Source organism: Phycomyces blakesleeanus, assembly GCF_001638985.1.
Source record: "Phycomyces blakesleeanus NRRL 1555(-) unplaced genomic scaffold PHYBLscaffold_16, whole genome shotgun sequence".
NCBI classification, from domain to species: domain Eukaryota; kingdom Fungi; phylum Mucoromycota; class Mucoromycetes; order Mucorales; family Phycomycetaceae; genus Phycomyces; species Phycomyces blakesleeanus.
Window position 1 is genome coordinate 251,241 of NW_017265149.1, and position 13,691 is coordinate 264,931.

At 32.1% G+C, this 13,691-nt stretch overlaps 7 protein-coding genes across 7 annotated transcripts; 4 read left to right on the forward strand and 3 right to left on the reverse strand.

The window, feature by feature from the left end:
* Nucleotides 1–241: 241 nt before the first annotated feature.
* On the reverse strand, nt 242–1,051 carry PHYBLDRAFT_147673 (hypothetical protein; the record flags this gene model as incomplete). Its single annotated transcript, XM_018431929.1, has 4 exons — nt 242–339; nt 400–568; nt 617–717; nt 949–1,051. The coding sequence occupies 4 exons, from the start codon at nt 1,049–1,051 to the stop codon at nt 242–244; spliced, it is 471 nt and encodes a 156-aa protein (XP_018289205.1).
* Nucleotides 1,052–4,099: 3,048 nt separating this feature from the next.
* Nucleotides 4,100–4,342, reverse strand: PHYBLDRAFT_147674 (hypothetical protein; the record flags this gene model as incomplete). Its single annotated transcript, XM_018431930.1, has 2 exons — nt 4,100–4,252; nt 4,331–4,342. The coding sequence occupies 2 exons, from the start codon at nt 4,340–4,342 to the stop codon at nt 4,100–4,102; spliced, it is 165 nt and encodes a 54-aa protein (XP_018289206.1).
* Nucleotides 4,343–4,537: 195 nt separating this feature from the next.
* PHYBLDRAFT_170546 (hypothetical protein) lies at nt 4,538–5,312 on the forward strand (the record flags this gene model as incomplete). The annotated part of the gene is made up of 4 exons (XM_018436369.1): nt 4,538–4,609; nt 4,717–4,905; nt 4,984–5,091; nt 5,157–5,312. 4 exons carry the CDS (start codon nt 4,538–4,540, stop codon nt 5,310–5,312), a joined length of 525 nt encoding a protein of 174 aa, XP_018289207.1.
* Nucleotides 5,313–5,615: 303 nt separating this feature from the next.
* Nucleotides 5,616–6,287, forward strand: PHYBLDRAFT_170547 (hypothetical protein; the record flags this gene model as incomplete). The annotated part of the gene is made up of 2 exons (XM_018436370.1): nt 5,616–6,040; nt 6,095–6,287. 2 exons carry the CDS (start codon nt 5,616–5,618, stop codon nt 6,285–6,287), a joined length of 618 nt encoding a protein of 205 aa, XP_018289208.1.
* Nucleotides 6,288–8,645: 2,358 nt separating this feature from the next.
* Nucleotides 8,646–9,016, forward strand: PHYBLDRAFT_66507 (hypothetical protein; the record flags this gene model as incomplete). Its single annotated transcript, XM_018441653.1, has 2 exons — nt 8,646–8,745; nt 8,808–9,016. 2 exons carry the CDS (start codon nt 8,646–8,648, stop codon nt 9,014–9,016), a joined length of 309 nt encoding a protein of 102 aa, XP_018289209.1.
* Nucleotides 9,017–10,392: 1,376 nt separating this feature from the next.
* Nucleotides 10,393–11,150, forward strand: PHYBLDRAFT_170549 (hypothetical protein; the record flags this gene model as incomplete). The annotated part of the gene is made up of 4 exons (XM_018436371.1): nt 10,393–10,468; nt 10,535–10,733; nt 10,884–11,010; nt 11,079–11,150. 4 exons carry the CDS (start codon nt 10,393–10,395, stop codon nt 11,148–11,150), a joined length of 474 nt encoding a protein of 157 aa, XP_018289210.1.
* Nucleotides 11,151–12,024: 874 nt separating this feature from the next.
* Nucleotides 12,025–13,351, reverse strand: PHYBLDRAFT_182154 (hypothetical protein; the record flags this gene model as incomplete). Its single annotated transcript, XM_018438578.1, has 4 exons — nt 12,025–12,379; nt 12,630–12,732; nt 12,903–12,983; nt 13,131–13,351. 4 exons carry the CDS (start codon nt 13,349–13,351, stop codon nt 12,266–12,268), a joined length of 519 nt encoding a protein of 172 aa, XP_018289211.1. The 3' UTR covers nt 12,025–12,265.
* Between the last annotated feature and the right edge of the window lie 340 nt (nt 13,352–13,691).

Here is a 13,691-nt window from a genome sequence, read left to right on the forward strand (position 1 = left end):
TTAAAGTCAACTCTAGTTTTGAATTACTCTGTCAAAAGATTAAAGACTCACAATCTAAATCGTTTTGACACCCGCAAAAAATAAAAACATGAGCATTGTTTTCTTGCTCATTTTAATAATCTAATCCAACATGCAAGACACATCATCAGAAAACACACACGTTTCTTTTGAGAAATATGATTCCTACTAATACGAATGCATTGTGTACATGCATTAAGCAGATGTCAAAGTAATTCAGATTTCATCGGCTGTTGACATGAGCCTGTCCAATGTCCAGTACATCATTAAGAGAGTGAATTAAATGAGATTTACAGAGCATGGAAAAGGGGTTCAAAAGACCTAAAAAGATTCATGAGAGGACAGAAATATATTTTTTTCAAGTAATTTGGAAGGACATACTTGCCTCATATTCTAAAGTGAGAGGCTCTTTAAAGAAAAGGAAAATACTTGTCTGTAAAAAAACAGCAACAACAACAACAACAGCAGCAGCAGCAGCAGCAATTGTCTGTCTCAAATGTTTGGGCTTTGGATCATATATCACATCCCATAAGCCAGCCTTAACAGAAAGCTACAAGAAAATACGTTTTGAATGGGCTCCTGAGCTTGTCAATTGGACCTTTGACCAGTGGAAAGATGTAGTATGATCGGATGAATCAAGGTTCACAGTGGAAGGTAATGATGTAATAGTCAAAGCTATTAAAAGAGCTTGCGCAAGGCCTAACAAAAGGAATATAATTAAGGCAAGTAAGTGGATGGGAAGCGCAGTGTGATGAATTGAATTTGTTTCTAGGCCAGTAGCTTTAGATCTTTTATGCCTCTAGATGGCAGCGTAAACGAATATCAATAGGTGAAAATGTTGTATCAAAACTTTCCTCCTTTGACTCAAGATATTTTATGGAAATAAATCAAACATTTCATGTTCTAAGTAGAGAATGTCAGCTGTTATACCAGCTCTTATTTGAGGTAGCAGAAAGACAGACATGAGCACTTCTGGTGGGCTTTCAAAAGACATATGAGTGGTGAGAGGGTCATCATCAACAAAAGTGATCATTTGAAATCTGTTATACAATGATAGTAGCAAAGAATAAACGTCAAAATTGTATTAACTTTGGTAAGAAGTAGGTATGGTATACACATTACAATTGAGTGAAGAACAGGCTTAACAACTAAACTCTGGTTCCCTTTTGCTAATCAACCTTACAAGTTAATAATCTCTAGAACTGTTACATACCAGACATATGCCTACTATACACTTGAACTATCCCAAGCGATTACATTTAGCTCCAGTTTTACACAGGATACATGTACTTAATACATATAGCTAAAAAAAAATAGCTTTATAAAGTACATTTCCAAGAATATTTTATAAAGCAAATAGTCACTTTACGACCCGCCCCACATAAACGCATGTAAATAAAAAAAAACATAAATCAATTACTTTTACACTTTAACTGTTTTTTAATAAAGAAATTTTATCGAAGAAGACTAATATAATTACCGATAAAAAAAGACACTTTTAGGCAGTGCAATTGCTTAAATACTTTTCTATTATGTATCTGAAATATGGCCTTCTATTTTTTTTGGATTTCATATATTAATTAAATGTAAATGAGACGTGTAACTGCTGTAAATGCTTTAAAATTCTCTTATTTTTGCAGTTATCAGGTCACTTCTTTAGATATAAGCTCGAATAGAGTATCCCTTCTATTTATAATGAGCTATTATAGAGTTATTCTTCTTTTATTATATATATAATTAAATATTAGATAGAACTGCAGTAAAATTTGACTTGATAGTGGCATATCTACTTTGCAAGTTAAAACACACCAATATATTATACATATTTTATGACTTTCATCCAAAACAAGTTATTGACTTTAGATGTTCACCTGCTTCACAAGACATAAAGTATGGAATATTTACATATTATTTAATATCAAAATAGTACTACAGCTATACTATATACTATTGTTCTTTTGGTTGTAATATAATTGTATGATAGAAGCGTAAGTTACTTTTTTAAATAAAAACCCCAAAATGCGATAAATGTCTTAATGACCAAACTTTAGTAATATTACATAGGATATGAAGTAATATTTTACACTACCTTTATTTTGTTCTATTATACAAATATTTATCAGAAACTTGAGGTGTGGGAAATCATCAGAAATAAGCAAAAGAAAGCTGTTTGTTTTTTGTGCATACATAAAATAAAATTTACTTGTGTATCTGCTTAAATTGGTATTCGCAAAAGACACATTATAATTAAACATTTATCTTTGAAATTCTATTTCATAAGCTATAAATGTGGTCATAATAATATTGTGTATGCTATATATAAGTATATATATTATAAGCTTTAGCTATCAAATCACAGAAGGTTTTGCTTATAGATACATGACAACTTCTGTTTTCTTAAAAGAAAACAGACATATAAAAATGTTCTGTACTAATATAAAACAAGCAGCTTTTGAATGATGGTGCTATACTATGTATATAATATACATTTTTATTAGGAAGTATATATTTATCTTTTATTTTCCTTTTTTCTTTAAAAGAAATTGAAACAATACAAGAAAAGAATGACCAATAAAATTATGGCAGATCAAATAATCTCGCGAGATTTGAAGTATAAATATGAATATTTTTATTACAAGAATAAATTTCATTTTCTATTGCCTACAGTACGTTAATCTCGAAAATATAAAGCATATAAAAAAAGTCTAGTAAGATAAAGAGGCTTTAAGTGCTTAGTATATATATGTACATATAGAAGAGTCGAGTTGAGAATAGCAGCAGAAAGCACTCTTTAAGTTTGAAGATATTTTTATCAAGGATTTCATCAACTCTCGTTTAAATGATATGATCATCAAGTATATCTTTAGGTCTGATCGATCTGCAAACTCATGGCTCGTAAAAATATTCAAATACCTTCTTTTAATAATTATCAGCTCAAACAACTATACCATGGGAAATAAGTTGCTTTTATATGGCGATTTTGAAAAGAATCTTAGGTATATTTCAAAATCGTCATCAAAACCGCTGCTCATTTCCCATAGTTTTACATTATTTTTTTTTCTATCGTGAAATTTTATACCCTGTACCGAATACCTCTTGTTATAATGTTTTTTTTTTCTTAATTAGCTCTATAAGTGATTCACTATTTACTGAAAGAAAAGAAAAGAAAGAAAAAACGTTATATTTATGAAAGTTGTAATACATAAAGACATACATGCCCAAATTTTGACTTGCTTATTTTCCTAGTGTAAATTAATTTTGCTTATCTACATTCTCTCTATAATGTACGTTATATTGCTTTTGAAATTTCCCTCGTTCTTATTAAAGATTGTCCTTATTAAACAATAGATACGTTTAAAAGGTATTATAACATAATAGTGCAAAAAGTAAGAGTATGTGTACCAGCTTGAGGATAGGAAAGTAACATCAGTACTATCTTTTAAATTATTGCTCGTTTCTTTTTTATCAAGCGAATTAAATAGGTTCATATCTGGTATCTCGTACGTTAATACAAGCTGTGTATTAAGCTAGCTATAAATTCTCAGAGTCACTCAAATATGAGAATATGTGCGATTGGAGAATACGTATTAGCTAGTAACATTGCCTCATTACTGAATCTACATTTCCCTTTCCTTTATCCACTATACTAGCATACAGCAGATACTAACCAGCAAAAAAAAGAGCTAAGTAACGATTTCATATATTCAATAGTAATAATAGTAATATGAATCAAACAGAGTAAAATAACATAGGATTTTAATTCATACAGCTTCTTAGGGGTACAATTTTTTATAATGCACCGAAGAATTCATGTCTAGTAACAATTCCCCCGATTTGCTTTCTTTTTTTTTCTTTTTTTAAAAAAATGCATGTATACAGCTATGGATAATATTCTTTACCAAGAACAAATGATTGAAGTGTAACTAAAATATGTGTTGATCTTAATATACAATAATGAAAAATTCACCTACTCTCTCTATAACATACTAATAATGCATACCTTTAGTGGATTTTATTGAACTAAATTAAGAGCAGCACCTGAATTCCTCCGGTTTTGATGTCTATAAATATAGGGCAGCTTTCAGAGATCCATGCTTCCTTCCTTTCTTTTCTTTATACTAGCCGCGCCTACTGGATGGGACAACGGAAGGTTTCTGGTAATACATTGGTCTGTCTCCGGTTGGTCATCGTTTGTACACAGAAGCCAAGAAGGTCTTCCGATAACCATGAGCTTCTTGAAGGCCAAGTTCGAACATTATAAGATAAGTATATGTGTTTATACGCTATATAAAATACATATTTGAATACTCACACAAAATGACATTGTGAGTAGCCAATCGTAAAAGTTCAAAAGAAGTTCATAAAGCCTTAGCAATATTATTTTGTTAAACTTGTTGAGCCGATTTTGGACTGGTGCGGTTGGCTACTCTTTTTTTTTCTTTACCGTCAAGAGCGTCCGATGGAATAGCCACGGGTCGAAAATGGTCTACGAGCAAGTCCACAAGCGCGCGTGTAGCGCATGAGCCCGCTGTCGGTGTCCCCTTGTATTACTGGTCTCTTTCTATTGTCTCTGAAGGTGGGCGTGGCTAGGGTTAGTTGTTAGTAGGGTCCTGTTGCTTGTTGGTTTAAATTATCTGTTATTTCTGCCGGAGCCCATATTATTATAAAGGTACTGTTGCTTGTTGCTTTTTTTTCTAGTCTGTTGCTTCCGCCAGTGGGACTTTTCTGCCAGTGGGTTTGTTGCTTCCCACTGGTAGGCCCTTTCCTCCTACCAGTGGACCTATTACCTCTTGCCAGTGGAACTTTCTTTACGGTTGCCAATCACCCAAGTTCCTTTTGTTGCCGGAGAGTTTATCACTTCCACTGGGTGGTCCATTTATCTCACTGGTAGGAGCCCCTTATCCCACTGGCGGGCCTGTTGCTTCCTGTTGCTTATACCGACAATAAAATTACTTTTGGTGGGAGACAAAACGGTTCCGTTTCTGCCGCAAAATTTCCCGCTGTTACGCGACTTATGTTCGCCAGATCGAAAGCCCATTTGGCTTCCAACACAGGCCCAAGGTCAAAGTCAAGGTCAAAAATCAAAATCAAGACGCATAGTCAAGGTCAAGGTCAAAAATCAAAATCAAGACGCATAGTCAAGGTCAAGGTCAAAAATCAAAATCGAGACGCATAGTCAAGGTCAAGGTCAAAAATCAAAATCAAGACGCATAGTCAAGGTCAAGGTCAAAAATCAAAATCGAGACGCAGAGTCAAAGTCAAGATCAAAAATCAAAATCAAAATCCACGGTTAAAGTCAAGGTCAAAAATCAAAATCAAGACGCACGTTTAAGGTCAAGGTCAAAAACAAAAAACCAAAGTAAACCCACCGTCATAAAAAAAGAAAAAAAAAAAGAAAAAAAAGAAAAAAAAAAGAAAAAAAAAGAAAAACAAAAAAGACAAAAAAAAATTACACACACATATATACATACATAAACACACATACAAAACGCATGTAAAAAAGCATGAAAAAATCTGAAATATGTATAACAAAAAAAACAAAAAAAACAAAAAAAATAAAAAATAAAAAAATAAAAAAATAAAAAAAAAACAAAAAAATGTCAAGAATTATCTCTGAATATCAAGTCAAATCTCAAGTCAAATCTCAAGTACAATACCAAAATCACTCAAATGGTCAAGTCAAGTTCCAAGTCAAGTTTCAAGTCAATGCTCAAGTCATTTATCAAGTCATTTCTCAAGTCATTTCTCAAGTCATTTCTCAAGCCAAGGTCCAAGTCAAGGTTCAAGTCCAAGTCCAGGCCCATGTTCTAGCCCATGTTCTAGCACAAGCACATACACAATCACGAAAAAGTCCGTTCTCAATTTTTATCCAAATCAAAAATCCGGGTCATGCCCTCCAAATTTCAATGTCAAGTTCATTTCCAAGAAGGGTTTCAACCCAAGTTCCGAATCAAGAAAAAGGAGATCATCTTACCCAAAGCCAAAGCCAAAACTCTGGTTTCATCCCCAAAGCACAGCTATTGTCACGTTCAAAATAAGGTCTTCTCTATCAAATCCATACAACTGTCTTTTAAAGAATCTGGTTTCCACTCAAATCAAAGGTGCTCTCCAACGAAGTCGCCTCTCAAGCCAAATCATCTCAAATCAAATCCATGGTGTTCTCTAACGGAGTCACCTCTCAAGCCAAATCATCTCAAATCAAATCAAAGGTGTTCTCTAACGGAGTCGCCATTCAAGCCAAATCTAACCAAATCAAAGGTGTTTTCTAACAAAGGTGTCTCTCAAGCCAAATCATTTCAAATCAAATCAAAGGTGCTCTCTAACGGAGTCGCTTCTCAAGTCAAATCAAGTAAAAAATCTGGTTAAACGCGACAGCAAGAATTATACATTGGAATCCGGATCTGGATTTGAACAAAGCAAGAAATCCCTTTACAATCTATACTTCCAAACCAAGTGAAGTCATAAAAAAAACAAAAAAAAACACAAAAAAAATTGTATTATAATTATTTTCTTATTCTTTCCTTATATCAACTGGACTAGACTGGACTGGACTGGACTGGACTAGTATAGCTTTGAATATCTTATATTTTATTCATTTTATTTGTATTTACCTTATAATAAATTCTATATACAAATATGCTTGTTTTGAGCAACAAAATATCTCTCATTTGTCTTTTATATTGTATTTAAATTTATATCTTTGTCTTTACCTTCCTTCTTCTTTTTCCTTGATTTTATGAAAATAGATTCACAGTGGAGGGTAAAAATAGACGCATCGAGCTATAAAGAAAAGTTAATGAGAGATATGTAGAATTCAATCTTAGCCTTAAGTACCGGCAAGTAAGAAAAAAGGTCAGTGTGATAATCTGGAGCTGTTTCTGGGCTTGTAGTTTTGAACCATTGGTATTCCAGAAGGCAATATAAAACAAGAGCAATATGCAAGCACTTTGTTTCAGAGATTTCTGCCCTTGACTTAAAACAAACTTTACATAAACAAAACAGACACTTTGTGTTCCAAGAAAACAACCTCAGCTTTCATACAAGCTCTTATTAGAGATCATAGAAATATAGCAATCAGATTGGGACCTTTGACTACTTGCCAGCTCAAATACTGGATCTCAACCCCATTGGACAGCCCTGGTAAGTTCTCAAGAGACGTATGAGTCATAAGAAGGTCAATATCAGCAAATTTTCTAATTTGAAGGCTGTAATGCAAAGAAAAGGGCAAACAATAAATGTCAAACTTGCATCGACTTTGACAGAACGTATAGAATACCGATGCCATATTCGGTAATTAATGTCAATAGTGGCCCAAATATTGATCTTTCATTTATTTTTTTATGTAAATAAACGTGTAAATTAACTTGTATTCAAAGTTTGAAGGCTACCGCTATTTTTATTGACGAGCAGTTGCATGTTGATTATATGTCTTGTATTTTTTTTCATATCTTTCTGGGCTCAGAGGTCGAAACTTGTTTTTTACTGTGGTTATATACCGTGTACTTTTTGCGTACCTTTTTTTTATTTTGTTTATTTTATTTTTTATACGTTTAGCCCTTCGTCTTTCTCCTCCTTAATTTTAGTTTTTACCTACCATTTTAAAGTACACTGACCTCGACATTAGACGGCTACAGCCCTTGAAGGTAAACAAAGGTGTGGTCAGTTTCGTGCTCTAGTATTGGTAGATAATCATAAATATTCAATAGATATATAAATCAAAAATAAGATAATACCTACATTAACAAACACATTACAATGGTAAAGGCGTATTATATGTATTACTCTCTTTAATAGCGATCACAAAAATAACAGAGATCATTCTCTTGAATCATAGTCAATTGCTAAAAATAGTAGAACATATATTCGAGTACTTGTTGAAGATTCCCGATACATTTACTGTCAAAAGTAGGCTACTAGATTTGTTTGACTATCTATTCTATCAAGCTTTCACGGTTTAAATATCAACCCCAAGACAATTCAGGCGAGTGTTGAAGTGATCTGTGAAAATGATGATATTTCAGTCCTATCACATAGTCAGCAAACTAAGCATGGATCTTATAAAAGAATAACATCACATATCAAAATATGTTGCTTTCTTGAAGCATGAATCGCTCAAAAAGACTATTTTACATTCTAATATATAAGTACATTATAATCAACCCATGTAGATAGATAGACACGAGCACATACAAATACACGCACGCAATGACTATATAATAATTTGTAATTATTGTGTTTGCTGGGGTATGTGTTAAATCACTCTCATTAGATACAGACATAAAGCTGTAGATACCAAATAGTATATATAGTTTTCCTGTTCAGCCAAATATTATACTACCATATGAGAGGCATCTGATGTATCTATATTACTGTATAATGATGTAAGACAGATTAACTCATTAAAAAGAGCATACTTATATATATATAAAGTTGGTTATTTTTACAATCTTTATCTGGCGAAGCTTCTTTAGTGTGCTCATAATCACCGAAACATGACACTTTTTATGCAAAGATTATACCCTATCTTTTAATGACCTCTTACAGTCAGCACCAAGAAAGTCTATAAAAGCTGTCAGAAAGTATGTTGGTTGTATTTTATTTCTCTTTCTGCCAGCTATATATTCGTAATGTTCGGCCAAATTTCTTCAATTATCAACTCTACTTCTTCTGCTTCTGCTTTTGCCTCTGCCTCTTCCTCTGCTATAATGCAAAGAGCTTTCCTTCAAGGTAAAGTTGAATTGAATTGAATAACTGAAACTTAGTTTTCTAACATACTTGTATTTCATTAGATTTTATTACTAGTTTTGAAGGAGATCATGCCCTTTCAAACGACAGCTTCGAGGAAACCGATTCTGGGTATTGTTCCCTTGACGAGCTTGAACTCGAATTTGACAATCGTGATGATCAGGATGATGATATTGAGATCCTTTTGGATCCTTCTCAGCTTAATATAGAGGAACAACTTGTATATGAGATGCTGCATATTTCAATCATTTGATTTTGTTCCCTCACTTTCTCTCTCTTTATCTATTCATATATCCGTTTATCTTTCAAACGAAAGCTTAATTTATATTCATACTATTGCATATTATTCATTACTCTTTACTTTAATTCAAATCCATACACGCTTCTTAATAAAGTATATCTGACTTTAGTCAGCGCATCTTTTCTTCAAAAGATTTCTACTAAGCATCTGTATTTATTACTCTCCATATAAAGCATTCAATTGTTGGGATCTTATTTATACCCTCTACTTTCTTGTATTTCCTAAGCAGCCTCTCTTAAATATACGCCAAATAAGGCTCACCTTTAAAGACAGAGAATAATTAATTCTAGAGAGCAAAAACATATATTCCAAATGCAAAGCCTCAATAAAAATATAGAGCTCCAGTACATAAGATTACTTGGCTATTATTTATAATAGCCTTTGAAATAAAATTTACCTTTGTTTAGGTTGTACCTACTACCAAAAGATAATTATACTAGTATGCTGTTTACTCTATTACTTTTTGCTTGTTTTTGTATTTTGATATTTTAAGAATCTACTTTATAAAAGCTGGCTTGTGACTCTACTTTTATATTGTTTTTCCCGCTGATGGTGAGCAATTGGATCCAAAAACTAATGTTTTTTTTTGGTGTACTAAAATATTTGATAGAATTAGGTTCCTTCTATCACTCTATATTAGAGTTAGCTTACCTGTTAATGACGCTCAATTGGATTAATAAACCCTTGTAATTACCATGCATACGACGAGTGAATTACGGAAGAAAGGGCTGAGACATAGAGCTCATATTGGTTATGCTCAATAACATCATCGTTATTTACTAAAGACCCAAGTCTTTTTATTTGGAAAAAAAAGCTCTTGTATTATACAATCCCATAAACTTTTTATCTTTGTCTTCTAATAACTTCACCCTAAATAAATACATACAAATGTTAGTAGCTTGTACTGTCTCTATTAATAAACCTGGTTTTGGAAGCTGTATTTTCCAACAGAAAAACGCTGGCATTGGTGAGATCAAGCACATTATTCTAGCTGAAAGGATGTTAGCCCAATTGTTCAGTGTGCTCGCACTTGATATTATTAAATATATGATATATTAAATGACCGTTTGCTTATGCAGATGTGCCAGTGGACTTGGGATAAATTTATTTACTAAATAGAAAAAAAAAGAATTGGTTGTTTTTACAATCTTTATATGACGAAGAGTCTTTTTGTTGTGATCGTCATTACTGAAACATGAAACTTTTATGCAAGTATTACACCTTGTCTTTTAGTTACCTCTCACAGTCACCATCCGAAAATTCTATAAAAGCTGTCAAAAAATAGGCGCATGGGATTTTATATCTCTTTCTGCTACCTTTTATTCATCATGTTTGCCCAAACCTCTTCAAAATCCAACTCTACTTCCTCTGTTCCTGCTAAAAGACAACGATCGTACTCTCAAGGTAAATTTCAATTGAATTGGATATATAAATAAAACCTAGTTTTCTAATATACCTTTATTTTATTAGAGTCGATTAATATCTCTACAGAAAGCTCCAAATCTTCTAATGACTGTTTTATGGATATCGACTCTGGTAATCGTTCTCTTGGCGAGTTTCATATCGCATTGTGTAATCTTGGTGAAGAGACTGATGAAGATGATGATGATATTGATATTCTTCTGGATCCATCTCAACTTGATGTGGAAAGTCAATTTGTCTATGAAATGTGCAATATTTCAACCTTTTAATTTCGTTTTGTCTATCCCTCGCAAACAAAGACTTAACATATATTCCTACTATTACGCTTTATTTATTACTTCATAATCCAATTCAAATCCACACATAACTCATAATAAATATATCTGACTTTGGTCAGTATATCTTTTGTTCCAACTATACCTGTGACAAAGTTTGCTTTATTACTCTCAGTAAAAAGCATTCAGATTTTGAATTTTTGCTTATGGCACGTTGCGAGTGTCTTTAAACTTCTGGATGGTCCAAATGTATCATATCTTTCCAAATCGTTCTTGTATCAATTATTATTATTCTTTTTTTTTTTTTAAAAAAAAAGAATGGATTGAGCCATGATCTTGGGGAGAGTATGGTTGTTAGAGATTGGACAGAAATCTATTCAAAATCATAAGAATTGTAAAAAAAAATGACCACAGAAGAATCTATCTATATCCCCTTTTCTCTCTCTCTCTCTTATTCATTATTACTTATTCAGAGAAGTATAGTTTATCCCAGCATCTTAGTAATACATTACTAATGGTCTTATTTTTATTAACTATCGAGTTTGGACCCACTTTACCACATAAATCGGCACAACCCGTCCTAGTAGAATAAAATTGGCAGCTAATTTAATACAGTCAAGAAAGGTAGAAATGGCTGGAGTATTGTATACATTATAAATACTTTGATAAAGGGGTTCAACAGTTTTATCTGCTTGGCATTTGATATAGCGGAAGTTTAATTCCAACTTATGATTGGCTGTCATAAAGCTAATAAAAAGAAAGAGGGGGTGAAAATTTGGTATCAAAGCATCCAACAAAAAAAAGAAAGGGTCTCAATCGACAGTTTCGTTGAACTGTATATGCATTTACTTTAATCTACATACAACCAAATATAGAGGCTGCTATTATATTTATGCTGGCGAAATAAATCCATATTTTATTGTCTATATCTCACTGGTATATTTTTGTCATAGGAGGTGATCTTATACCACACTTACGGATAATAGCTTATGTAATTGATTCAATAAAGACATGTCATTTAAAGCTTGTCGTTATAATCAGTCTGGTAACTAAGATATTCCAAAATAATGACGATGATGATATGTTCCTTCAATATCATATCGACTTTCGGTGATTTTCAAACTCTGATTTATTTATTTTAAAATGCTTTATATTCCGAAATCAATTGGATATGGTTCAAGGAAACCATGTAATAATATCTATATCTATATACATATTCAAACAAGTCAAAGAAGTACAATACAGTACAAACAAACAAACGTAAAAAGCCAAAAAAAAAGGTGTACATTTTTAAAGCAGATCGTATATGAAGCAAAAATTACAGGTCAACTCTGTACAGAAATATATATATGAAAAAAAGCGTATGAAAATAATGGGAGAGGTGCGCTACTGTTGGTAACTACCGACTACTCTCTACCATGATTAGCAAAATAAGAATAACGATAGTATTAATATTTTGTATGCTAATTATCATTATCAATGTTTGCAAAAAAAAAAAAGAATGTTACTGTGTAGAATTGGGTTGGTTGTGTTGCATCAGAGCATCAAAGTCATATTCTTGTTCAGACAGTTCGGGAAAGGATTTTAGGAATTCATTTGACAGAATATTCCGGAAGCTCTGAGACGTAGAATTATTATCATTATCATAATTACCATTGATTATCATTCAACAGTTGTAGCATAATATATATTTGAATGTATGTTTGTATGTGTATGTATGCAAAAGTAAATGTAAAGGTGTATAGGTGTTTATGGGCAAATTTATGTATATAATTTTATGGGTATAGTTTGAGGGTTTCTTTTTAGAAAAAAGAATATATTGTATCTCTATATATATGTATAGTATTTATGTATATGTAAAAACTTACATCCACTGCCTTGATCTTGCCATTCGTAAATTGATTCTCACTTGCAGCTCTTTCTACAAAGGTCTGGGTGAAGATATCTGGATTCTTTCCATTTTCTACATAGCTATCCGATATAATATATCATATAACATGTATATATATATATATATATACATGTGTGTGTGTGTGTGTAAGTGTAGTGTAGTGTAGTATATATACGTGTATAGATTGGATATAGGACAAAGATTCTCTTTGAATAAATCATTAAGTCTATAAAATAAAGGCAAGCCTTACTTTATAACTTCCTCTGGTACAAATGCCTCGAGTCCATCCTTGAGTTCATCCATTTTCTGATAGTGATCTGTAATGGCATTACTAAAGATAATCTTAAGATGTTAAAAAAAAGAAGAAAGAAAGATATACCAAAACAGAATAGACACATATACATATTTGTGTAATTATAATAAACTTTTTTTTTTGATAATATTAACATTTATAAATGTAAATGCATAATCTACATACATTTTATCCCACACAAGTTTATTGCCTTCAGGTTGGAAATCATAAACAACCACGCTCAATTCGAACAAGACTTGGAGCATCTCATTCAACTGTTCTTCTAGAGAACGGCGAGCAGATTCGGATGTGTCGTAGTCTTTGTCTTTTGTGTGTTGATTTAATGCATGCTTTGAATGAACTGTCAATGGAGATGTGGAAGAAGAATGGGAGTCGTTTTGTAGCATTGTGAGTGACGACAACCAAAGAGAAAGAAAAAGAAAAAACTAATATATATATATATATAAAATATATATTATTTTTAACATTTATATATATATATTTTTTTTAAAAAAAAAAATTAAAATGTATCTCAAGAGCGGAGTGACGTTTAAATCTTTACCTTTCCATGATTGTGTATAAATATTAAATATATTTTCTGAAAATTATCAAACAAAATATAATGAAGGGGGGGTTGAAAAGGTGTATAAGTAAGGGGTATGGAGACAGGGCTTTATAGATGTATATATATATCTTTACCGACAAAATACAGATTAGAATTGAGTATTGTTTTTATAGTGAATAAAT